The following is a 27,262-nucleotide window of genomic DNA, read 5'->3' on the forward strand; positions in this document are numbered from 1 at the left end:
ACAAATGTGTTTTTACCAGCTGTTACCATGTGATCACACTATCAGCAGGTTTTTATGTGTTTCTTGACTAATATATATATCATCTTTGATGGTGTCACTTTCAGCAAAGCTGTTTAGCACTGGCTTTGTGTACTTTTTTTGTTGTCATTGCCATCAATGTGACTATATATCCAGAGTTAGAGTTGATTTGTTGCAAGTGACAAATATTGCTATTTACTCATTTTTCTATCTTTGCATTGGTTTAGAATTCTAATTTCTATGTACATTTAAACCTTTAAAAATTATATTTTCAACTAAGTATACATTTGTTTTTACCCTACTAACTTAGTTACCAGGTATTGTCCAGGCGATAAAGCGGGAAGGTGAAAAGTAATTAGAAACTATATACAGTACTGTATTATGAAAACTTATTATTAAACCCTTAATTTTTAAATGCAATATTTTTAGCTTTTTCTTCTAATGCAAAGAACCCTAACATTCAATACATAACCCTGCAGGCAATATGGCAACACTAGGAATGTCTTGCGCCATGACAAAAATTATGAGAGAAGTAAATGATTAAAGAAAAGTCAAAAGTCACAGGTGTGATTCAAACACAAATTGCCTGGTCGAAAGGCAAGTGTAATAAACATTACACCACCATTACCACCTGTGTGGCATTGTTAATTTGTTGACTGATCAACTTGCCAGTCGCTCTGAACCTGAGCTGGCCCTGCTACCCATCGATGGTGCAAGGCTGCAACTGATTTGTCAAAAGCCCACAGATGGCAAGAAGTATCTGTGTGCTATATTTCAAGTGTCCTGAAACAATAAAAATGTGTATAAAAATTAAATGTAACAAACACATAGTACTTTATAGGTGAAGAGATTTCATTCTTTCAAATCGTGTGTATTTAGAGCACTGGTTCCTATAATTTCATTCAGCCTTGCACAGCCTTGCATTAATATTCAAATAGTCATCTGTTCACTGATCTTGTCTATTGCACTTTTTAAATGGAAAGTTTTTTCTGGGATTTGCAGGGATACTTTCATTATACAAGCATTAGCTTTGCATTTTTGTCACTCTTCTTTGAAATACAGTATTATGGAAAATTTGATGGAAAAATTATTGTTTTGTCTTGGTAGAGTAATATATATTGCTCTACTTTCCCCTATTGTATTATTAATATGTAGCCTTAGAATGCCTAATCTCACAGACTTACCACTGTTTATAAGGTACTATTGTATATAACTTATCCCCACCTTCCCTTCTATATCTATAACCTCAGGCAATTAGATGTAGTAAAAAGACAAGCAGAAGTTAAGTTACACATAAGATAATGTATTATTGATAATATTCATAAATAATAAGAAAATGCAAAGTATATTTGAATATTGGCAACCATACAACCTGATTAAATGATGATATGTAGTTCAGGTGTCACACAGACTTGTAGTTACTTAACTGTCTCTAGTTAAGGCATCATTAGTGCTCAGCTTTCAGCCACATGTCTGTTTAAAATGGCTGCTGAGCTGTGCTCTTCATTGTGTTGTCTTCATCATCACAGGTTAGCATCATATGTTGGTTAGTAAGAGAGAGAGTGTGAGGTTAAACAAGTAAATATATAGATTTTCTGTCCAACCCCTACAGCCAATAGGGCGTCATAGTACTTAAAGGCTTCTGAACCAAGCCAATTCCAAACAGCCATACTTCAGACCAATGGGGGAAATAGAACATCTTAACACCTGCCCCCAAACCATATGTTAAAGTACACCTTAGCCCATCGGGGTAGAAATGACTTTAGCAAAGAAACACTGCCAAACTGGTTTAAGACGCATCCCCCAAATCCTGTCGTAAAATTCAAACAGACCCATTCCTAAGGGGGGGGGGGGGGGGGGGGGGGGTGGGGCGTGTAAACACTAAATTACATTGCTATGCCTAAATTACAAATAAAGACATACAAAATATTCATCAAGTTATATGTAAAATCTCACATCACAACAGTTATGAATGTGCATCTCTCACATTTTGTTATACAAGAAAACCGTTCCTCTGCTTACTTAACATGTTTTTAAAAATATGTTTCTTTATTAATAGCAATTGATGCTCAGTTTCAGGGAACTACTCGAGACTATTAAACTACTGGTTTTCTCAGCACTAAGCTGACTCAATCTATAATTACAGACTTCTGATGAATCAAAAAGAATCACAGTTTTTTAGGCACTGATTCAATAGTCTAACAGGAAAACACAATCCTTTCAAGGATTTTCTAAAATTTAAGGCAGAAAAATGCTTAAGAGGTCAGGAGGCCTTTACATGAACGATGGAAACAGATGCCTCAAATGAACATGCAAAAAACGCATCTGAAGATAAAGTGACACTGTACTTATACACCACATATCTTGCTATACTACTGCATACAGGAAGCAAGAAATATCATGGCTGAGAGCTGTTGCATAATCACAGTCAGAAGCATAATATAGCAAAAGCATGCCATGCTTCTTTGATTAATAATTTATCACTTTGCCACAATTTTGTTAATGAATAAATTAGGATTTTTTTATAGTATCCAACGCAACCTCCTATATCACAAAACAGGGAAAACACAAACCTGAGGCCATAGAGAACAGTCCCATCAGGATGCAAACGGATCATTCTGTTCTTAACAGTAACTCCGTGCACAAAGGATTTCTTGTCATTGAGGAAGTAGGTGTCAGGCACCCACAGCTGGTCTGCCACTCTGTTATCTAAAGTTAGGTTGAGAGGTATTCCAGAGTAAGAAAGCCTTTTGTCCCTCCATGACTGCTGAAAGTACATTGTGAGTGTGTAATCCTATACAAGGGAAACAAGAGAAAAATACTTTTATTAATTAAACTGCAATAGACTTTTCAACAAAACAGTTTTCTATAATCTTGTGATTGATGTTGACATAGTAACGTGGCTACTGCCTGTGTTGACAAGTATTGCAGTGTAAGTTCCAAGTGTAGATAAAAAAATATAAAGTGTCAAGGCAGGTCATTAATTTAATTGCTAAATACAGTAACTACAGCTTTGAGTCACCAAAAATTGCCTCTATATAAAACAGAGCTCCAAGTGTCTGTGATGCAGCATATCCAACATAACTTCAATGAAACAGTTCAAGGAGTAGTATTTTGTACAACTCCAGATGAAGGAATTGATTATAGGAAACATAAACAGAAGTTTATGTGGCAGAAAAAGACTGGGTTAGTTACTGATGAAAGCACTTTTATTTGTAGAACAGAAAGAACTTACTGTAAGTAATCACAACTTTTGGGACGTGAAAATCTTTGACTTTAATGGTAAGGAAAGTCCAGTGGCCTTTGGCTAGTCATCAGCACAAAATTAAATTAAGCAACATTTAGCTTTATGAATGTTGAAAAGGTAAATGATTTTCATTATATGAAAGTGAAATTACATTAATGTCAAAAATATGTATCAATCATTCACCCTATTTCTGAATTTGTTTCTTTGCCCATTTCAAGTGATCTTAAAGCTTAACCTTATGGCAATGGTCTACAACCAAAGCATTTATGGATCAAATACTGTACACATTAAATTGCATTAAATTGCCATAGATCACAGTTTTGTCATTATAGCAACATGTTTATTGACTGTGAGTTAAGATTCTCCACAAGAAATCAATAAAAACACAGATATACACAATTTTCCTGTTGCTAGCCAATAGTCAAACATGTAACAAGTGTTGTGAGCTGTGCAAAGCTATCTGCTTTTTCATAAAACTGCCCAATGAATAACATAACAAAAAAAATCAAAGGTAGTTAATTCCAGTGCTGGGTAGTGAGTAACCTATCTAGACAGAAGCAAACTTAAGGCAAGAACCAGACCTGGACAAGGTGTCAGTCTATCACAGGCCCAATTGTAAACACACCCACACTCAGATTGGACCAATTTAAAATTCCTTATCAACCTAACCATTAGGTGCTTTTGGATGAGGGATGAAAACCAGCATCCCCAGAGATAACACCAAAACAGAGATATACACACATTCAAACTACACATGGGGCATGAGATTCAAATCCGGAATGCTGGACCCCTGTGACAGTAGTGCTAACCAATGCAATACCATAATATTACAACATCTAAAACTGGTTGAAAAAAAATATGTTTCTTCTTCACAGCACTTGGACTCAGGCTGCGCTCTAGTTCAGGATGCTAAGTGTGTTTAACTTATGTTCACATATGTGATTTACTTCTTAAACATAATCCAAATACTGTAAATGGTGTCAAACTGACTGAACACTCTGAATTTTTAATTTTGAGTATTTGTGTGTGCACTGTGATTCACTGGCATCTCAGACTCAAGTTCGAGTTCAAGTTCAAGTAGTTCAAGTTCAAGTAGGCTTTATTGTCACTTCAACCATATACAGTTAGTACACAGTGAAACGAAACAACGTTCCTCCAGGACCAAGGTGCTACATGCAACATAAATTTACAACATAAATTAACAGAAAAAACTAAACTAGCTAGCTAAGAGGCCTAGTTAGCTGGCTAGCAGAGACAAGACAGATTGACCTAACATAAATTACCTAACATGAATTACAACATAAATCAACAAAAACTAACTAGCTATCTAAGGAAGACTTTTTTAACCAGACAGCAGACAACAAAGTGCACGTGCAATGTGCAAACAAAAGCAACAAGTAACAGTGCGATAAAAACACAAACGTAACATAATAAAATGGTGTTGTGGTGATGGGTTGAGGTAGTGGAGAAACAGTAAACATTCCTTAGTTTAGCAGCATAAAAAAAAAAAAATTAGGAAGTAAAGAAGTTAGTGCAAAAAGTAGTCCAGTAATGGATATTGTGCAAAAAAAGAAAGCATTTACAGGTTGGTGTGTACGATAGTTTGGTAGTGTAGGTCAGTGTGTTTGCGCTTGTGTTGATTAGTCAGTCCAATCTCAATGTTTTGAGGTACTTGAGTTAAGCTAAGTGATAATGTTTGTGTGTGTGTGTGTGTGTTTATCAGTCCAGTCCCTTTTTGTTGAGGAGACGGATGGCTTGTGGAAAAAAACTGTTGCACAGTCTGGATGTGTGTGCCCGAATGCTTCGGTACCTTTTTCCAGATGGCAGGAGGGTGAAGTGTGTGTGAGAGGGGTGTGTCCGATCAGCCACAATGCTGGTGGCTTTGCGGATGCAGCGTGTGGTGTAGATGTCTTCAATAGAGGGGAGAGAGACCCCAATGATCTTCTCTGCTGTCCTCACTATCCGCTGTAGGGTCTTGCGGTCCGATATGGCACAATTCCCAAACCAGACAGTGATGCAGCCGCTCAGGATGCTCTCGATAGTTCCTCTATAGAAGGTGGTCAGGATCGGTGGTGGGAGCTGGGCCTTTCTCAGTCTTCTCAGAAAGAAGAGACGCTGTTGGGCTTTCTTGTGTAGGGAGCTGGTGTTGAGGGACCAGCTGAGGTCCTTCTCCAGGTGGACGCCCAGGAATTTGGTGCTGTCGACGATCTCCACAGAGGAGCCGTTGATGCTCAGCGGAGAATGGTCGCCTCGTGTCCTCCTAAAGTCAACAACCATCTCCTTTGTCTTGTCAACATTCAGAGACAGGTTGTTGTCTTTACACCAGTCCGTTAGCCCCTGCACTTCCTCTCTGTACGGTGACTCGTCGTTCTTGCTAATGAGACCCACCACGGTCGTGTCATCAGCGAACTTAATGATGTGATTTGAACTGTGTGTTGCTACACAGTCGTGAGTCAGCAGTGTGAACAGCAGGGGACTGAGCACACAGCCTTGTGGGGCACCAGTGCTCAGTGTGGTGGTGCTGGAGGTGCAGTTCCCGATCCGTACTGACTGAGGCCTTCCGGTCAGAAAGTCCAGGATCCAGTTGCAGAGGGAGGTGTTCAGGCCCAACAGGCTCAGCTTCCCGATCAGTTGTTGGGGGATGATCGTGTTGAATGCTGAGCTGAAATCTATGTACAGCATTCGAACGTATGTGTCCTTCTTGTCCAAGTGTGTGAGGGCAAGATGGAGTGCAGTGGAGATGGCGTCATCCATTGAGCGGTTAGGACGGTACGCAAATTGCAGTGGGTCCAGTGAGGGGGGCAGCAGGGTCTTGATGTGTCTCATGACGAGCCGCTCGAAGCACTTCATGATGGTGGGTGTAAGTGCAACAGGACGGTAGTCATTGAGACAGGACACAGAAGACTTCTTGGGCACGGGTATGATGGTGGTGGCCTTGAAGCACGTGGGAACAACGGCGCTGCTCAGAGAGATGTTGAAGATGTCGGTAAGAACGTCTGCCAGCTGTTCTGCACATTCTCTGAGCACTCTGCCTGGGATGTTGTCTGGTCCAGCAGCTTTACGTGGGTTGACTCTGCGTAGAGTTTTCCTCACATCCGCTGTAGTGAGACACAGCACCTGGTCGTTCAGAGGAGGGGTGGTCTTCCTCGCCGCCACGTCGTTCTGCCTGTCGAACCGAGCGTAGAAGTTGTTCAGCGCATCTGGGAGGGAGCCGTCACCGTCACAGGCAGGTGATGTCGTCCTGTAGTGTGTGATGGCTTGTAAGCCCTGCCACATGCGCCGTGTGTCGCCGCTGTCTATGAAGTGATTGTGGATTCTCTGGGCGTGTGCGCGCTTCGCCTCTCTGATGGCCCGAGAGAGTTTGGCCCTTGCTCTTCTAAGGGCCACCTTGTCTCCCGCTTTGAAGGCAGAGTCTCGGGTCCTCAGAAGTGCACGCACTTCCGCAGTAATCCACGGTTTCTGGTTGGGTCGTGAGATGATGTTCTTGGAGACAGTGACGTCATCGGTGCACTTACTGATGTAGCTGGTCACTGATGAAGTGTACTCCTCCAAGTCAGTGAAGTCGCCGTAAGTTGCAGCCTCCCTAAACATGTTCCAGTCAGTGCTCTCGAAACAATCCTGAAGAGCAGAGATGGCTCCTGCTGGCCAGGTTTTCACTTGCTTCAGAACCGGTTTTGAACGCCTGACGAGTGGTCTGTATGCTGGAATTAGCATAACAGAGATGTGGTCTGAGTAGCCGAGGTGGGGGCGGGGCTCAGCCCGATATGCGCCGGGGATGTTTGTGTAAACAAGATCCAGCGTGTTTTCCCCTCTCGTTGCAAAGTCCACATATTGATGGAATCTAGGAAGCACTGACTTGAGATTTGCATGGTTGAAATCTCCAGCAACAATAAACAGTCCATCCGGGTGTGTATTTTGCAGTTCACTGATCTTTGTATACAGTTCCCATAGCGCTTCCTTAGCATTAGAGCCAGGTGGAATGTACACTCCGATAATGAAAACGGTGGTGAATTCCCGTGGTAAATAAAAAGGTCTGCATCTAACAGTCACAAACTCCACTAGCGATGAGCAATAACTAGAAACTAGCACCGAGTTCTTGCACCATTTCGCGTTGATGTAAACACACAAGCCGCCACCGCAAGTCTTACCGCACAGAGCTGCATTTCTGTTGGCGCGAAACGAGGCTAGCCCATCTAGCTGAATGGCAGCGTCCGGTACTTTGTCGCTGAGCCATGTCTCCGTGAAAACAAAGACACAGCAGTCTCTAACCTCACGCTGTGTAGCCTGCTGGAGTCGGATGTAGTCCAGTTTATTGTCCAGGGAGCAGACGTTGGATAGGATGATGGACGGGAGAGCCGGCCGGCTAGGGTTTGTTTTTAGCCTAGCACAGACTCCCGCCCGCTTTCCGCGCTTCCGCTTCCTCGCGCACCGCTTCCGATGTCCCCTTCTCCGGCTGCCGGCATCAGGCAACGCCGAGGCTTCGAGGCCTGGTTCGCGCAGCAAGCCGAGGTCGCGTAGCGTTTCCCGCAGCTCATCATGGATGTCGTTAACCGGTTTGTTTAGGTAGAAGAGTGTCTGGCGGTTGTATGTACGAACACCAGTCGCGACGATATCCATACATAGAGTAAAATAAACACGTTACACATAAAAAATGTAAACAACAGCACCGTTTTTGCTCCGGAGCGGCCGCTGCGTGCTACTGCCGCGCCGCCGTGTTTTACTCAAAGGCGTGTTACATTAAACCCACTGATTCTGTAATATTTTACAAATCTTTGTGAATTTATTTTGAAATAAAAGGCAATGAAATTGTCTAGATATTTTGCTAATCTTAATGTAATGAATGTGACTCAGTTCTTTCAAACTATTTAGAATACATATTAAATCTTCATTCATCCATCAATTTTCTGAAGAGTTTTTTACACTATAGAAGTTTCTGTAGCTGAAGCCTATTGTGGCACCACAGATATAGGGCAGAACATAAACCTGAATAAGATGTCACTCAATATCTGGGCATACTCAGAGATACTTATACTTCTAATCTTACACTGGAAAAGGCATTAGAAAATAAACTGGTATTTTTTTTTATTAAGTTTAGTAATCCTTACTCATTAGCCTATCTAACCACAATAGGTTTACATTTAAGTAATGTCTCAATGACAGAAAATTCATATGTACAAGAAGAAACAACTCGTGTTAACTGACTAGAAAGCTTGTTTACTGCTCACACTAAGGTATACACAATAACATTAATCTATATGCTTTAAAAGGCCTTCCTGATCAGAGTAATATATTTCTTGCATTTCACATCTGTAGGTTCTACAGAAAAAGGGAATCAATAGAATAAAGCTGAATAGAAATACTGTCAATAGTTATAAAACAAAAATTTAATATGTGATAATATGCTAGCTATAAATGAAGAAGAAACATCTCATATATATTTCTCTTCTGGTTCGTCCTGCTTCCACTTCAAAACCGGTCCCGCCCACACGCAGCCAACACGGCATTTCTCGATTCCATTCGTCCTCTTCCATGTCATGCACTATACTGGCCTGCTGAGTGTAATACATCCAACAAGTACTCAAGGTGCTGCCACAACTGTAAAGTACCTTTACCACCTTTGCGGGAGCCACCTGTTACAACAGCTTCTTACACAGCAAACATCAGAAGCTAAAAATTATCGTGAACTCATTCGAGAATACAACTCTTCTCTAGCGTTTGCTTCCATGGGTGCATAGATAACTCAACCTCCTGGCCACAGACCATACTATTTTAAAATACACGGGCAAATTTATCATCAAACCTCTCCACTATACGCTAACACTTCTACCTCTCCAGGATATGGACTTTTGTATGTTTTTGACACAGCGCAAGCTACTGAAGTACACTTACAAAATAAAGCAAACTGCATGCAGCGAAAATGTACTTCTCCAGCTAGACTGCATGCTCAGAACCATCAACCGCTTCGCTAAATCATACTAACACATGCATGAAACCGCTCAGTCCAATCCAACAGCATCTCTACGAATGGTTTTCAAGGAAAACCCTAGGCAGGATTTACGACGATACAATGCCCCAACATGTCACACCGATGTTGCAGCAATTTTCGTCGGAGAAGATGGCGAAACGCCTGCCGAAAGGGACATTTGCATCTATCCCATTGGCAACTCCTGTAAACAGATTTCCACGCTCAATATGAATTGCGATCCTATGGTTTACCCACTTTTATTCCCTTATGGAGACATTGGTTGGCACAAAGATTTACAACATGTTCCCGATAAAAGAACTGCCAAGCGAATAAGGCTTACTCAATGCCAATTTTACACGTACAGATTAGCAATGAGGAATACATTTAGTATTTTGCACTTCAGCGGCAAACTATTCCTACAGTACGTCGTAGATGCGTGTGTTAAAACAGAGGGCGCGCGTCTCAACTATCTCAGAGTACATCAACAACATCTGCGTGTGGAACAATACAAAGGACTATAAGACGCACTGCAAGCAAACGCTGAAAATAACAACGTACATGTAGGCAAAATGATCATATTACCGTCCACATTTCCAGGAAGTCCAAGATAGATGCAACAAAACTATCAGGATGCCATAGCCATAGTATGTAAATTTATTTATCACTTTCACATGTAATCCTGCTTGGCCGGAAATTCTACATGCACACTGCGTCTTTCAAGAAGTATTTATTTCTTCTTGATTTCTGAATTCCTTTCTCACCGTTTTCCGTTCCTATTCTTACACCGCCATATGCTATGGTAGGCGTCGGCTAGTAGCTTTTATTAACACAGTACACCAGTTCTTTTTGACACTTAAAATCATCAAGAATTTAAAGAGTTGTGGAAGCAATCTTTATACAATTCATATAGCTTTTATTAAGTTTCCATTATTAATTAATAATTTTAATATGTACAGATTTTTTTATGTTTTAAAGTTTTCTTCTTATGGTTGAGCATTATTCAGAATGATTTCAAGTAAAAGCATAACACTTAAATTCAGTGAAGTAAACTCAATGTCAAAAAATTACCACTACACATAAATTTCAAATACTGTAATTATTCTTATAAACATATAAGTGTAAAGCACCAGACATATTTGTACAGTTTCCAATAAATGACATGCAGTGCAGTGAAACAATGCAGCATTAGAGTAAATGCCTGTAATCCAAGCTCAGTGATCTCTCCAAACAGCGTGAATACTTGATGCATAATTCACCATACTTGAGTTGATCCTACACTAAATATCCAATTTTCACTCCTACTTTTATTGGAGAAGCTGTTTCAAAATGCGCCCTCATTTTAATGCAATTTCAAGCTAAGATGCATACCACCTAGTCATCTATCTATACGTAGTACAAAAACGCCTGTAGCAAACTCTGGTTTACCGAACGTGTATCTCTCTACTATAAAACTTCTGTTTTGGTGAGCTTACTGCTGAATTTTGTCTTATTGCTTCCCTTCAAACCGAACATTTTGTTACATGCTCCAAATTATGATAGTATCCAAAAGTGAATATATTTAGTTTTCATGTTATATATCAAAATTGATTTAGGAGTATAATGTTATGTTGTATACAGTGATCCCTCGCTATATCGCGCTTCGCCTTTCACGGATTCACTCTATCGCGGATTTTATATGTAAGCATATTTAAATATATATCGCAGATTTTTTGCTGGTTCGCGGATTTCTGCGGACAATAGGTCTTTTAATTTCTGGTACATGCTTCCTCAGTTGGTTTGCCCAGTTGATTTCATACAAGGGACGCTATTGGCAGATGGCTGAGAAGCTACCCAACTTACTTTTATTTCTGTCTCTCTTGCGCTGACTATCTGTGATCCTGACATAGGGGGTGTGAGCAGGGGGGCTGTTCGCACACCTCGATGATACGGACGCTCGTCTAAAAATGCTGAAAGATTATCTTCACGTTGCTACCTTCTGTGTGCAGCTTTTAAGTATGCTGCACGGTGCTTCGCATACTTAAAAGCTCAAAGGGCACGTATTGATTTTTGACTTTGTTTCTCTCTCTCTCTCCCTGCTCCTGACGGAGGGGGTGTGAGCTGCCGCCTTCAACAGCTTTGTACCGGCAGTGCTTCGCATACTTAAGAGCCAAACAGCCCTATTGATTTGTTTGCTTTACTCTCTGTTTCCTTTGAAGAGGAAGATATGTTTGCATTCTTTTAATTGTGAGACAGAACTGTCATCTCTGTCTTGTCATGGAGCACAGTTTAAACTTTTGAAAAAGAGGCAAATGTTTGTTTGCAGTGTTTGAATAACGTTCCTATCTCTCTAAAACCTCCTGTGTTTCTGCGCAAATCTGTGACCCAAGCATGACAATATAAAAATAACCATATAAACATATGGTTTCTACTTCGCGGATTTTCTTATTTCACGGGTGGCTCTGGAACGCAACCCCCGCGATGGAGGAGGGATTACTGTATATATTTTACTATTCCATTTTAGCTGTAATTGCTATATCACCCGAATCCTATTCTGGGATTAAATCTTGAAAGTGTAATATAATATAAAAATTAAGAAGAAACTGAAGTTGTTTTAGTGCAGTATGATGGCTGCTCAAAGAAAAAAACAGAATTCCAAAATTCTTACTTGCCTCAGCATTAACACCTTTATTCATCTGTATACAAAGCAGGAAGTCTGTCATTCAGAACACAGACTGTGTGGTGTAGTGGTTAAGGCATTTGGCTCAGAAACACTAAGCTGTTTGTTTGAAATCTAACTTCCAAATCATCACTTTGTAACCCTGAGCAAGTCCCTTGGTTTGTATGTGCTCTAAAGGTAAAATAATATAAGTATTATTATTTGTAAGATGTTGTAGGTAATATATACATTCAAAATGTAGTTCCTTAATATGAACTTCGACTGCATATGCAAACATTTTTCCTTGCATATTCATTTAATTGTAAATGACTTAATTAATATATTTCTGTGCTTTTTACTTGCAGAAATTACCCTCATAAAGCATTTTCCCTCATGCTGATACAGATATGGCAAGCAAATATAAATAGCTGCAAGTATAGCTCTTTAGTCAATGATTGACCTGAGGCAGCTCTAGTCAATTATTCACAGAAAGTGAATGAGAGAAAGTGAATTAAAATGTATGATTTATGTTTCTGGGGGTTGGTTTTCAATGCAAGGATTGAGAATAAATAGATGTCATATGTAGCATCATTTGTGGTGTTTCAATGTACAGTGCATTTTGAAGAAAGCATGTTGCTTTATGCTACATTTTACCACCTTCATTTTATCATAATGTTTGCTTCAGCTTGTAAAATAAATCAATAAAAGGACATTTTCGAAAAAGAATGTGTATGACTATAAACTTGTACTTTTTGAATTTAAGTGAACTAATTTAAAGTGAATTAAAAAAAATTATAGAGAATTAATCCAGTATTTCTTCTTTTATCAAGGTGAACATTTTAGAATCATTTATTTTCTTGGTCAATGGCACCCCAGTGGTATGACTATATAAGGAAAAAAACTCTTTGGTTAATTCACCTTAAACAGTGTGTGAATGGTATCATATGTTTTTAGGGAATTTTAAATCTCAGCATAAAATATGGGGAGAACAGTTCTCACTAAAGTGTGATTGTATGAAAGAACTGTTACTGTCAACTATTTTTGATTGGCGAAATTTCACGAAGCGTTTTTTGTAGCAAATTTGCTGGGTTCTCCAGTAACCTTGTTCACTGAAGTTTGCCCTGAAAATTGGCTGTGTTGCCTTTTTTTTTTGCAGCACCATGTGGTGTTTTGTGAAGAGTGACATCACAGAGCTGTAGCAATCATGTTGGATAGGGATAACACTAGCCAATCTTCACTACCTGCTCAATTTGCATCATCCATGCTCACACGTTTCACACATAGTCCATCTTGCACTATGGTGGTGCCCAACCTACTTCACACAATTGTGAATAGTTTACAACGTATGCATGTATTTGAGGGCTATATTAGCTGACCATAATGAGAATATTATACAAATACTATGTATTTCTGCATAGCTTCATTGTATGTTATTTCTTCACTGCTGAACTATGCATGTTATGCTCCTCACTATGTAGATCAGATTGAGTAGTAACAGGGACAGGCTCGTCCCCCACATATATAACAATGATTCCTTGCATCATATGTTCAGTGGGTTTTAAGTTAGTTATAGTGATATGAGCTTTGAAGATGCAGAGAGAGAGATAGAGATAAAGGACTCCAAGAATTGTGAACTCATATAATTTTATTTCATGAAGGCATGGTGGTATAGTGACTGATATGATTGACTCATTGTTCAGGTCACATTTGTGGCCACATAGATGTATATACTTCTTTAGCCCTCATAGACATTTAAAAAACCACTGCAGCATTATAAATCGCTCAAATCTAGTTGAGCTTATCTTTCTAAATTAATGTCAACGCATTTCACTGAACATGAGGCCAAATAAATTTTTATTTTTTTTTAATATATATTTTTTTTAATTTTTATTGTAATCATTCCATACAAATAGATCAATTTATAACCAAACAAATTAAAGACAAATCAAACCGCACCCCTGAGAAGGAGAGCTTAGCTAAAGGAGAATTGCTTAGGGCTTTTTAATAAGACAACATTAAGCAAAGGAAAGGGAGAAATAAATATATAGGTAAATAAGAAATGGAGAAGGGAATTAAATGCGGTAATAGTTATTTCTCTTATTCTAAAATAATATTGATCAGATCCTGCCAGGTTTTGAAAAAATTTTGTACAGATCCTCTAACTGAGAATTTGATTTTTTCCAATTTCAAATAATATAAAACATCGGTTTCCCACTGACTTATCAGTGGATAGTTAGGATTCTTCCAATTTACCAGAATAAGTCTGTGTGCCAAAAGTGTAGTGAATGCAATCACCGTTTGCTTGTCCTTTTCCACTTCAAGTCCGTCTGGAAGAACACCGAACACAGCTGTTAGTGGGTTAGGAGGGATTGTGACCCCAAGGCTCTCTAAAAAGCACTTAAAAATTTTTGTCCAAAATGATGTTAATTTGGTGCAGACCCAGAACATGTGACCCAGTGAGGCAGGAGCTTGGTTGCAGCGTTCGCAGGTTGGATCTTGCCCTGGAAACATTTTGGACAGTTTTAAGCGAGACAGATGAGCTCGATACATAATTTTTAGTTGAATAATTCTATGCTTTGCGCATATGGAGCTTGAGTGAATTCTCTGCTTTGCTACCTTCCACTCCTTTTCTGATATATTGCTTAAGAGATCTTCTTCCCAATGTCCTCTTGGATCTTTGAAAGGTAGGGACTCTAATAGGATTTTATATAATGCGGAAATGGTGTTTAATTCCTCGGCATTGAGCAGTATTTTTTCCAGCATTGTGGAGGGTGCGAGGTGGGGAAAATCGGGCAATTTCTGTTTAACAAAATTTCTAATTTGAACATAGTGAAAGAAATGTGTAGCAGGGAGGTTGAAATTTTGAACGTAATTGTTCAAAAGATGCAAATATGTTGTCTATATAAAGATCACTGAGCATTTTAATCCCAAAAATTTTCCAGGTATTAAAAACTGGATATGTTTGTGAGGGTTGAAAGAGGTGGTTTTCTTGCAGAGGTGCCACCGATAAAAGATTTTCCATCTTAGAATATGGAACCAAATTAGAAAGCATTTTAAGTGAGTAAAGCACAATTGGGTTATTAGTATATTTGCGATAACTTGCATTTATTGGGGAGCAGAGCAGGGAGTATAAAGAAGTACTACAGGATTTTATTTCTATTGCGGACCAGGCCTGTGTATGTTCATTTATTTGTGACCAGGTTTTTATGGCTTGTATGTTTGCTGCCCAGTAATAAAACTGAAAATTAGGTACAGCCATGCCACCTTCTGTCTGAGGTCTTTGTAGAGTTGATCTTCGGATACGTGGGTGTTTTGAGTTCCAAATGAATGAGGTTATTGTTGAATCTAATTGCTTAAAACATGATTTATTGATATTGGAATGTTTTGAAATAAAAAAAGAAGTTTAGGAAGGATATTCATCTTAACAACGCTAATTCTTCCGGCTAGAGTGAGATGAAGGGTTGACCATCTATCCAGGTCTTGCTTAATTTTTTCCATACAGACGGCAAAATTTTGTTGATAAAGAGCTTTATGTTTACTTGTGATATTTACCCCTAGGTATTTAAACTGATCTGCTATGGTAAAAGGTAGGGTGTCCAATCTGATATTATATGCTTGTGAATTCACTGGAAAGAGTATACTTTTATTCAAATTAATTTTAAGACCAGATATCTTTTGAAATTCTGTTAGTGCTGTTAGAACTGCAGGGACAGTGTTTTCTGGGTCTGATATGTATAAAACCATATCATCTGCATATAGAGAAATTTTCTGTTCCAGTCCTTCTCTGACAATCCCCTTTATCTGATAAGAATTACGGCAGTGAACCGCCAGTGGTTCAATGGCGATTGAAAACAGCAGTGGTGACAAGGGGCATCCTTGTCTGGTGCCACGTTCTAGCTTAAAGTAGTCTGAGCAAATGTTATTAATACAAACTGAAGCTTCTGGATTGGTATACAGTAGTTTGATCCATGCACAAATATTCGGGCCAAACCCAAATTTCTCCAATGCAGTGAAAAGGTAGTTCCATTCAATCATATCAAATGCTTTTTCTGCGTCTAATGATAGTAATATCTCTGGGGTGTTTGATTTTGCTGGTGAATATATAACATTAAACAAGCGTCGGAGATTGGAAGATAGATGTCAGCCTTTAATAGATCCAGTTTGATCCTGTGATATTACCGAGGGCAGCACTTTCTCCATCCTTCTAGCTAGAATTTTTGAGAGTATCTTAACATCATTATTCAGGAGTGAAATTGGTCTGTATGATGCACATTGTAACAAGTCCTTATTTTGTTTAGGAAAGACGGTGATTAATGCTTGTCGAAATGTTTGAGGTAGTATTTGGTTGTCTCTAGCTTCTGTAAATGTTGCCAATAAGAGGGGAGCTAGCTGAGTGGAGAATTTCTTATAAAATTCTACGGGGTAACCATCAGGGCCTGCTGATTTCCCGCTTTATAGTGACTTTATAGCATCTAGTAATTCTGTTAGCGTTAGAGGTTTATCCAGTTCCTCAGCACTTAAAGCATCTATTTGTGGTGTCTGTAATGTATCCAGAAATGCATTAGATTGTGTGTTGTCTTCTTTGAGCTCAATAGAATATAAGGATTTGTAATAATCTCTAAATGTGTGCATTATATTTTTATGGTCTATAATTTCTTCTCCATTCGTGTTGGTAATTACTGGTATTGCACTGCGAACTTCTTGTTTGTGAATATGTTGAGCTAAAAGCTTATTAGCTTTTTCTCCGTGTTCATAGTAATGATGTCTAGACTTATAAATAAGTTGTTCAGTTTCTTTAGTTGTTAAGATGTTAAGTCCTTTTCTTATGGAGAGCTTCGCTTGGATGCCTGGCTTGTTCTTCATCTATTCTAGTAATTTCGCTTCTTAGCTCTGATATTTTCTTGGTTTCTAATTTATTTCTGTGGGAGACAAATGAAATAATCTGTCCTCTTAAGAAGGCCTTTAGAGTTTCCCAGAGTGTTCCTGCGGAAACCTCTGTGGGCGTGTTTGTTTCTAGGAAGAAGCTGATTTGTTTGGATATAAATTCTGTGCAGTTCTCATCTGCCAGTAGAAAAGGGTTAAGGCGCCATCTGCGAGGTGAGTGTGAGGGGCTTATTGATTTTAGCTCCAAGACTAGAGGTGCATGGTCGGAGATAACAATTGTGTCGTATTTGCATGATTTAATTGTAGACAAGAAATTATTATCTATAAAAAAATAATCAATTCTTGAGTAGCTGTAATGCATTGGTGAGTAGAACGAATATGTTCTTGAGTTTGGGTTAAGAAACCTCCAGGGGTCTGATAAGTTGTGATCATTTAAAAACTGTGTAATTGTCTTTGCAGAATTAGATATCGTCCCCCCTGACACAGGAGTCCTATCTAAGAGTGGATTTAAAACACAATTAAAGTCCCCAGCCATTATAATTTTATGAGTGTTCACATTGGGAATGGATGCAAATAGGTTTTGCATGAATTTCTTATCATCAGCATTGGGTGCATAAACATTTATCAAAATCATTTTACTGTTATATAAGTTGCCCGTGACCATCACATATCTCCCTTCAGGGTCCGATACTACATCTGATGCTACAAATGGAACTGTTCTATGTATGAGAATTCCCACCCCTCTAGTTTTCTTTGTAAAGCTAGAATGGAACATTTGGCCAGTCCAGTCTTTTTGTAGTCTGAACTGATCCTTGCTTAGTAAGTGGGTCTCCTGTAAAAATACTACTTTAGCGTTTAAGCCTGTTAGGTGAGAGCATACTTTCTTTCTCTTTAATTCGTGATTCAGGCCTTTAACATTCCAGCTCACAAAGTTAACGGTCCCATCGTGGAGACATTGATTCTGAGTTTTTAATGTCATTTTATAGTCTTAACTGGTAATGAGGCAGTTTCAATCTTAATTTAAAATTTCCCCATGAGTTACTGCATTTTAGCCTATTGTTGCATTGATATTTATAGTGGTCTTAGAGAGTTAAAACAAAGAGATATCTATTGCAGCTGAATTCTTAATACTATCTGCCGAAAATATAATCATTAACAATCTAAGCTTAAAATAATCTTCAGCAATTTTAAAAATTAAAATATTAAGATAAAAAAAATAATGAGCCCGGGGAATGATTTTAAAAAGTAGTCTCGGATAAACATGGTAATTCCTACTATAATAGTATAATGTAATAGTATAAATAGCAATAAGCCAAGTGTATGATGTTAAACAGTCTACTTTAAGGTAATAAAAAAAAAAAAGGGTATAATGTAATAGTATAAATAGTATAAATAGCAATAAACCAAGCGTATGATGTTAAACAGTCTACTTTAAGGTAATAAAAAAAAACAAATCCTACTTTAATTACTTCCACACTTCCACACTCACGTCTATAACTCTGATTAAGAAAATAAACATATAATGTCCAGATAAAGGAAAGGATGTATAATTATAATACCAGTCTCTTTAAATATGGACCAGAGAGCAGATGACAGGTCCTTCCCATGCCTTGATAGAATACGGTTCCTAATTAACTTTCAAAAGAGTGTCGGAAACAGCTTCCTTTTTTTATTCCTTTTTGGTTTCTTCTTTGCTTGAAAAAATATAATATTGATCTTGAACTTCCACTTTCAGTTTGGTGGGATACAAGAGGCTGTATTTGATATCGGCTTCCCGTAGTAACTTTTTAATGTCAGAGTAGGCTGCACGTTTTGCAGCTGTTGATGGTGAGAAGTCGGGGAAAATACAAATAAGATTATTTTCAAATATAATTTCTTGCTTGTGTCTGAGAAATGCCATCACATCAAGCTTACATCGTAGTCGCTCGAAGCGGACAATAAAAGACCTGGGTTTAAAGGTATTAGAACTGTATGTGCAATAAGCAGCTGCAATCTCAATGTCGAGTTTAAAATCATCTCCAATTATTTTCGACAGTAATTCTACTGCAAATTTCATTGGGCTTGAGCTTTCTCGTTTCTCAGGTATACCCTCAATTCTTATATTATTTCTTCTGTGCCCATCTTCCAGGGCCGCAAGTCTGTTTCCGAGTTTTTTGCATTCGGAATTTGCAGCTGTGGCTTTTTCATCGGCGTTAGACACCAATTGTTCCGCTGTTGCAACTCGAGCCGTGAATGCCTGCTTAACGTCATCCAGCTGATCTGTAACGTCTTTAATCTGGTCGGTAAGCATTTTCAGTTTGAATCTATTTTCTTCGATGTGTTCTTCTAATTTCTCAAACATGCCTTTAGAGTTCACGTCAAAACGTTTAAATAGACGCGTTTCCCGGTCTTTGTTATCCTTCTTAAGCTCAATGTTAGACTTCATAAGATCATTCTTGTTTTACTTCTTAAGCTCATTTATGGCCGTAGCCAGTGTAGCAATCATCTCTTTCAGTTTGGACAGTTTGCTTTGGATTTCATGCTCTGCGAGTGGAAGTGCAGCTCCTGTTACGGCAGGTGCTGCAGGCTCGTGATGAGTAGATGAAAGCACATCCCGCAGGGCCTTTTCTATTCTCGAATGAACCTCAGAAATCGGCGATCCAGCGCGACATGTATCACCTGTATCACTTACACCTTTGCTCCCGTTTTCACTCTCGACTGGAGACGAAATAATGGAGCGGGGTCCCAGGAGATCTGTGCCTTCGTCTGCCTGTTCCAAGTCAGTTTCCGAGAGGCCATACCTTGCACTCGGGCCGGATGTCTGTCCAGACTTTGAAGCAGCTTTAAGTTTCTTTTCTGGTTCTTTCTGACTTTTCTTCTTGTTACTCATGCTTGTATATTGTAGTGGAAGTTCCTTGGTCAGGTTAAATACAGGATACCTCTAAACAATGTGAAATACATGGGAAATTACAGCCGCTGCAAGCGGAGCTCTGCTTCAGACGTCCATCTCCTATAACGGTCGAGGCCAAATAAATTTAGAGGGCTTTGCTCAATCCTGTTATCAAAAATACTGTAAATCAGATGGTTGTTATTTTTGTTTTGACTACAATTAATGCAGATAATATCAATACAATATACTTTACTATAAAGACTAAAGCTAAAACTGAATTAAAAGTTGTTTGTCAAAATGTATCACAAGTTGAATTATTTTATTTTTTATAATACACAAATATATATTTAGTGCATATATACAGTACCTGCATATTCAATATATAATCAATGAATAAACCAATAGTTATTTTTGTGTTTCACCATGTACAGCATTCACCAAATATACAAATTATTTAGGGATTAGTTTTCCAAAAGAATTGTTAATAAAATGAAAATAATGAAAATAAGGAAATGGAAGCAGGAGCATACCAAGGAGTTGATTTCAGGGGAGTGGTTGAGAGAGTACACGAATCATGATAGCTCTGCGCTACCTGGAGAAGCTGAAATTAAAAAGCTCCACAAGTGATGTGGGGGTTGTATTTTATGCAGTACGGAGAGAGCACTTCAGATACATCTCCTGCCTAATAGTCTACCAGCCTTGATGAGTATGTGGAAGGAAATTCGACCATGGCCTTGGTTTGGGTCATTGAGCCAGGGGAAAGAGAGGCATATTGGTTGATGTGTAGCAGGGCAGTGTGCATGAGCAGACAAAACAATGAAGAAGCTGGGGTTGGCACCACCAATTTCCTCATCAACACCCAAGGGCCTGGATAGACTGTTAAAAAAAAACACTGCTACATACACCTAAATGTTTTTTTTACCACATCTCTCCCTCCATAATGATGGCAGTTGTACAGGAGGGATGCATCGCTAGACTAACCAGTGTAATTTGTGGCCAAGGTCAATGGTGTGTTCCTAACACTAATATACTAAAACAAAACACCTTAAAAGCACTGGTAAAAACCCTACTATAAAAGTCACTAAAGTCAGTTTTTTTTTTAAATAGAACACTAAAATGAATAAGAACTTTTAGAAACAATCACAATAAAATAATAGATAAAGAGTTCATTAAAAGTTCAGTCTCTCAATAAAGTTCTTCATGGGTTCACCCTTTGAAGCAGACACCAAATCCTCCTGCTGTTGTCTTTATTTGTCTTCGGTCCTCACTGTCACTAGTCCACCCCATCACTGCCACTATTTGTGATGCCCTGTAGTGAATCCACTATTGTAATCTTATCCTTATGTTTCTGCTTACACTGTGCTGCCATAGGTAATGATGTGGTTATGCACTGATTGATAAATATAGACTTTTGTAATGAAACCCAGTATATGCTTCAGTATCACTGGTTAATCCATGCCTGGATTACTGCTGTCAAGGTGCTCCCTCAACTTCACATCAGTCTCACATTCCTCCCATGTGCTGAAATGTCTCCAATTTACTTAAACTCCTCCATTTAGAGTAATTGATTTCACACTTTACCAAATGACATACCTCACTCTTTTCCTAGAGAGGGTCATTACTTGACATTTGAGGTGAAGCTGAATCTCAACATGACCAAACTACACTACATTATACTGTACAGGTCAATCACTCAGTTTATTGCAGAAGATACATTCACGTGAACTATGATATCCATCATTACCAACAGACAGGACAGATTTCACTATTATATTTCAAAGCACTTGTTATATTTGATTAATTTTACATTAAATTATTCATGTGCTTGATTACTTTCCAGTCATCTGTTGTGTTTTAATAAATTGTCCATAAAACCACAAAAGGGAGTACAGATAAAACATGGGTAAATCTAATGGCCTCCTCCAGGACAAACTCTGCTCAGTGGCAAAAAAGCACAGACTGAGGTGTAACACACAAATCTCTTGAGTGAAATGCAATTAATTATAAGCGACCCTGTCATGCTGTACTTCACACAGTGTATTATATTAGCCACTTTTTCTACTCCTTTGTAATAACTGATAAAGAGGTATAGGTGGTTAACATGCTGATGAATTCAGAAAAGTAAATAAAATACAGATTTAATCCAATAATAATTTTAAATTGTTTGGTGATTGATAATCTAACTAGAGTTTTTATTTTCTGATTTATTTGCATTTGTGAATCGGCTTAAAATAACGATGCAAAATTCTTTTGGACTAACGCCAAAGCATTAGCTTTTGAATTCTTTGATATTTCAATTTGAAAATCTGTACATTGGCCAAGCTTCCTTTTTCTTTTCAGTACACCTGCTATTAATTCAATTTTACTACATGCTTCTTCCCACAGTTTGACAATTAAGTATTTTAATACAAAAAATAAGTCTAGCTCTGTGCATATTAGAAAATAATGACATGGAAAGCTAATAAGAATACCCAAAATTAAAATGAATGCAACAAAAACAGAAAATCGATTAATTTCTGGTTAAGTTTTAAAAATTAAGCTTGGGTTTCTTTTCTGCAGAATACAATTAAAATGAAAGAAATAACAAACATTATAAATAATAAATGCTAACACTGGTATGAAAGTACAGAAACCTTTTAACAACTGGCAAGAGATGGCCAAAGTTGATGGCACTACTTAAATGGTATAGGGCATGGCAAAGTCCTATAGATGGCCATAATAGAAGTAGGTAAGGTTCTGCACATGCCAATGCATGAACACAAGGGACTCTGCTGGTGCTATGTCCTGTATGTGTAATGTGTGCCCCAGAATGGCAACAAGCAGTGGCAACAGAACATTAGAGAGAGAGAGAGAGAGAGAGGGAGAGAAAGAAAGAGAGAGTATGAAGAAAAGCATTCAAGATTTCTCAAGGGGTCAGCTGCTGGCCAAGGTAGGAACTCAAGAGGCTACAACACCTCTTCATTGCTAAAGAGTACACAGTCCCAGAACATTAGAACATTTTTATTGCTTTTATTTGAATAAAACAGCATTACATACAATCAAGTCAAACAAAACAAACCACCCAAGAGAAAGAGAGGAGAGCCAATAACACGAGCAAATCTTTAAAAACAGCAAAGAAGGGAGAATCTTTTTCCCATAAATAAATGCTTATTATAAAATTTCATTAATTAGATCTTGCCATATTTTAAAAAGTTCTGAACAGATCCTCAAAGTGACAATTTTTTTTTTCCAGTTTCAAACTGTATAGAACATCTGTTACTCACTGACTTATAACAGGTGGGCTGGGATTCTTCCAGTTGTGCAAGATAAGTCTACATGCTAGTAGTGAGGTATAGTCAATTACAATCAATTGGTCCTTCTCCACTTTAAACCCATCTGGGAATACACCAAACACAGTTGATAATAGGTTAGGAGTGATTGTGACACCAAGGTTGCTTGATAGGCATTTCAAGATTTTTGTGCAGAAGTATGTTAATTTGGAGCACACCCAAAACATGTGGCCCAGTGGGGCCGGGCCTAGACTGAAATGCTCGCAGTTTGGATCTTGGCCTGGATACATTTTGGACAGTTTCAAACAAGTTAAATGTGCTTGATAAAAAAATATATACTGTATATATTTGAATAATTGAATGCTTTGTTTTTTTTTCTCAAAAAACTGCTGAAAACACATTATTTTAGCATGGCCTTCTCATAATTTCACTGTAATTTAATCCTGATACTCTGTATATCCAATTCATTATAATAACTATCCATGGTAGCTCTAAAATCTGTACTAACCACTATTCTCTCTTCTGTTTCTTTTTCCGGTGTCCAAGCCACCACCATCTACTCAAAGCACCATGGTGTTCCAATAGTAAAGAATTAAAAGCCAGAAGTCTGCATGACCATCATCATCAAGTCCTTCTGTGAGAACCCTAGACACAAGAGGACTATTACATTTATGTTAGGTAGAATGCCCAGAGGGGACTGGGCGGTCTCGTGGCCTGGAACCCCTGCAGATTTTATTTTTTTTCTCCAACCGTCTGGAGTTTTTTTTTGTTTTTTCTGTCCACCCTGGCCTTCGGACCTTACTCTTTTTTTTATGTTAACTAATATTGTCTTATTTTAATTTCTTATGTTGTTATATTTTTTTATTTACTGTTCTTCATTATGTAAAGCACTTTGAGCTATTTTTTTGTATGAAAATGTGCTATACAAATAAATGTTATTATTATTATTATTATTATTTGTGCATATGGAGCTAGAGTGTATTCAATGCATGGCTGCCTTCCACTCCTTTTCAGAGATGTTAAGTGAAAGATCTTTTCCCCACCATACCCTGGGATCTTGGAAAGGAAGGGACTTTAAAATGTTTTTATATATTGTTGAGAGTACCGAGTCTTCAAGACTGATCAGTATTTATTCTGGATTAGAGATAGGTGGGAGGTGAGGAAAACTGTGCAGCTTCCATTTAGCAGAGTTTCTGATTTGAAAGTAGTGGAAAAAGTGTGGTGATAGGATGTTAAATTTGAAGCATATCTATTTATAAGATGCAAAGACATTATCTATATATAATTCTCTAAGTGTTTTAATCCCAGACATTTTCAAACATTTCATACTGTGTAGTTTTGAAAGGATAGAACAAGGTCACTACCATACAGAGGTGTAACAGATAAATACTTCTCAGTCTTAAAGAGCTTCCTGCATTGATTCCATATTCTCATTGATGGACAACTGGATTATTAGTGTATTAATGATTATTTGTATTTACTGGGCCACAAAGCAGGGCATATAAAGAAGTACAGAATGATTTTATTTCTATTGCAGACCAGACTTCTGTATTCATCAATTTGTGTTATATTCCAGGTCTTTATAGCTTGTATTTGTCGCCAAATAATAAAATTGAAAGTTAGGTAGTGCCATGCCCCCTTCTATTTTAGGTCGTTGTAGAGTTGTCCTGTGAATGCATGGATGTTTCAAACTATAAATAAATTAGGTTATAATTGAGTCTAATTTCTAAAAGAATGATTTGTTAATACTGCGGTGGGTTGGCACCCTGCCCGGGATTGGTTCCTGCCCTGTGTTAGCTGGGATTGGCTCCGGCAGACCCCCCGTGACCCTGTGTTCGGATTCAGCGGGTTGGAAAATGGATGGATGGATGGATGATTTGTTAATGTATATGGGGATGCTCTGAAATAAAAAACTGTATTGATTATCCCTGCTAATGTGTGATGAAGGGCAGACCATATGTTCACATCTTGTTTCATTTTTTCCATGCAGACAGGAAATTTTTATGGAAAAAAGATCTTTATATTTACTTGTGATGGTTACCCCAAGGTATATAAATTGATCTCCTAAAATAAATGGGAAGGTGTCCATCTACTCTTGTGTGCCAGAGAGTTCACTGGAAAAAGCACACTTTTATTCAAATTAATTTTGGGTCCAGATATCTTTTGAAATACTACTAGTGCATTAAGGACTACAAGTACTGAGGTTTGGGGGTCATATATATATAGTACGTTCAAATCCTTCTCTGGTAATCCCCTTTATCTCTGATGCATTTCGCACGTGAATGGCCAATGGGTCAATGCTGATTGCAAAAGGCAATGGTGATCGCGGGCATCCTTGTCGAGTATCACGTTCTTTTCTGAAGTAGTTTGAAGCATATCACGCAGCTCATTAAATGTTGTAAAAGTGTTGTCCCTCAAGGAATGGAACTAGGAGTTCATTGTTTTCTGTTTCTGAGTCCTATAATTCACACTTCATCATTATTCTTTCCTTTTGTGAGTATTTTTGTAATTAATTCACCATTTGAATACCCTCTTTGGTCTTAAATTGGGTGCAAAAGCATCTCTACAGGCTGCAATGTATTCAGTATTGAGGTACTTAAACTGTGCCCCTTAGGGTAGATGCTCGATCTTACATACTCACAATCCACAAGGAAATGACTGAGGCCAAGGAATCATCCCACTTTGGTAACAGGCATGTTCAAGATCCAGAACTTGGTAACAATATTTTTTAAAATACACAGTGTATACGGTATGCATGTACACTATAGTATAAGATAGTGTGTGCTGAAAAATTAACTAATAGAAAAACAAAAAGATATTAACTGATGTCCGGAGCATTTTTATTTATTATGTGTTATTTTCACAATATTATAGACATCATCAGAAAAACATGTCATGATACCATGTCATGCTCAAAAATGTGACTATAAAATTAAAACAAATGAATCATTAAGCATTTTTCCTTTAATCTTAATAAAAAAATTTTTTGTTCTTCCACCATTATAAAAAATGACAGGAAATCACAAGAATGTTACAGTAATTTATTTCACACAAGTGTCCTTTATGAGTGCTGAAATATTAATAAAAAGGAGCATATATGTTATATCATTCAAAATGTTGATTTTTTGTGAAAAAACACAAATGGTGTGCTTTAAATTTTATTATTTATTATCTTCAGGTGTAGGCAGTCTCGTGGCTCAAGAGCAATATAATATCTGGATGACCCGGTTATATATTTTCTTTCCCCTGTATTATACCATATGGAGTTTCTTATAATTTTAGTCTATTCATTCTCAGAACCCTAATGACACATATGAATATTTAGAGCAGCACAGTATTGCAATAAGTCCAAGCAATACCAAAGGTTATGCAGCAATCAGAATTTCATTTCAAAGGGGCAGTAGGGCAAGTTAGTTTTCAAAATTGAAATATGTACAGATGGTGAAATGATCCTATATTAATAGAATAGCATTTGAAATTTATTCTTTACATTCTTGATATGTTTTAATAACTGCTATCATATTATCGACTCTAAGTAAATCCCAAAGAAAGTTGAAAGTTTTTCTTTATATTGTTTAGTAAAAACCAACTTTTACTAATAATGGTACAAATACACTATAATAAAAGAGAGAAAGCAATGCTTTTGTTGAATTTAATTCAAGGTTTGTATTTTGAATAACATTCTTCTAAGTGGGGGCAGTGCTGACCATAAAAATAATGCTGTTAACTCTCCAGTAAAGTAAATGCCCTTTATGGACAAATTCATGCAATGATTATGTAGTTTTTGTTTGCAATGATGTTTATCCAAAAGGCACTTGCATTAATAACAATGACAGGGAAATGTATTTGGGGAAAGGGGAACTTTAGATAGTGGTCAAATAACAGGCTAAGGTCAGCAACTGTCAAAGTAGGTTTAGGGTCAAACAGAAGAGAATGACTGAAGAAATACTGGTCATTGCATGGAGCGTTTGTGTTTAACTTCATAACGTTAAGACTCTTGAAGGAAATGCCAAAAGAACAGATGTCATTCGATCTGGACAAGTTCAACAAAAGGTTACTTCGGTGTCACAAAAGGAATATAAGGAATAATAGGAAACCGTTGTCATGCATGTGCAAGTAGGAGTACATTGTATGGACCAAGTGAAGGTAATTCTACGCCAGGCCAGGGGTTGCGGGGTGCACTAAACCTTCTTCTGTTGTCTTAGCAGACCAGCTGTGGGAAAACCGGTCTGACCCATCCTTGAAGACGTCTCTTCTGGTTCCAGCGCCTAGGCCGAAGCCACTTCTGGTCCCAGCACACAAGACTACGTCTCTTCCAGGTTTGGTGCCTAGGCTGAGGTCACTGCCGGTTTCCCTACGTCTCTTCCGGTTTTTC

The 27,262-nt window shown here is 38.0% G+C and overlaps 1 protein-coding gene across 1 annotated transcript in view; it reads right to left on the minus strand.

Moving 5' to 3' along the window:
- The window catches only part of gabrb1 (gamma-aminobutyric acid type A receptor subunit beta1), a 572,898-nt gene that overhangs the window by 337,859 nt on the left and 207,777 nt on the right, over positions 1–27,262 (minus strand). The window contains 1 exon segment of the mRNA XM_028801915.2: positions 2,592–2,812. Coding sequence (XP_028657748.2) covers positions 2,592–2,812 — 221 coding nt within the window.

This window comes from Erpetoichthys calabaricus, chromosome 5, assembly GCF_900747795.2.
Source record: "Erpetoichthys calabaricus chromosome 5, fErpCal1.3, whole genome shotgun sequence".
Classification (NCBI taxonomy): domain Eukaryota; kingdom Metazoa; phylum Chordata; class Cladistia; order Polypteriformes; family Polypteridae; genus Erpetoichthys; species Erpetoichthys calabaricus.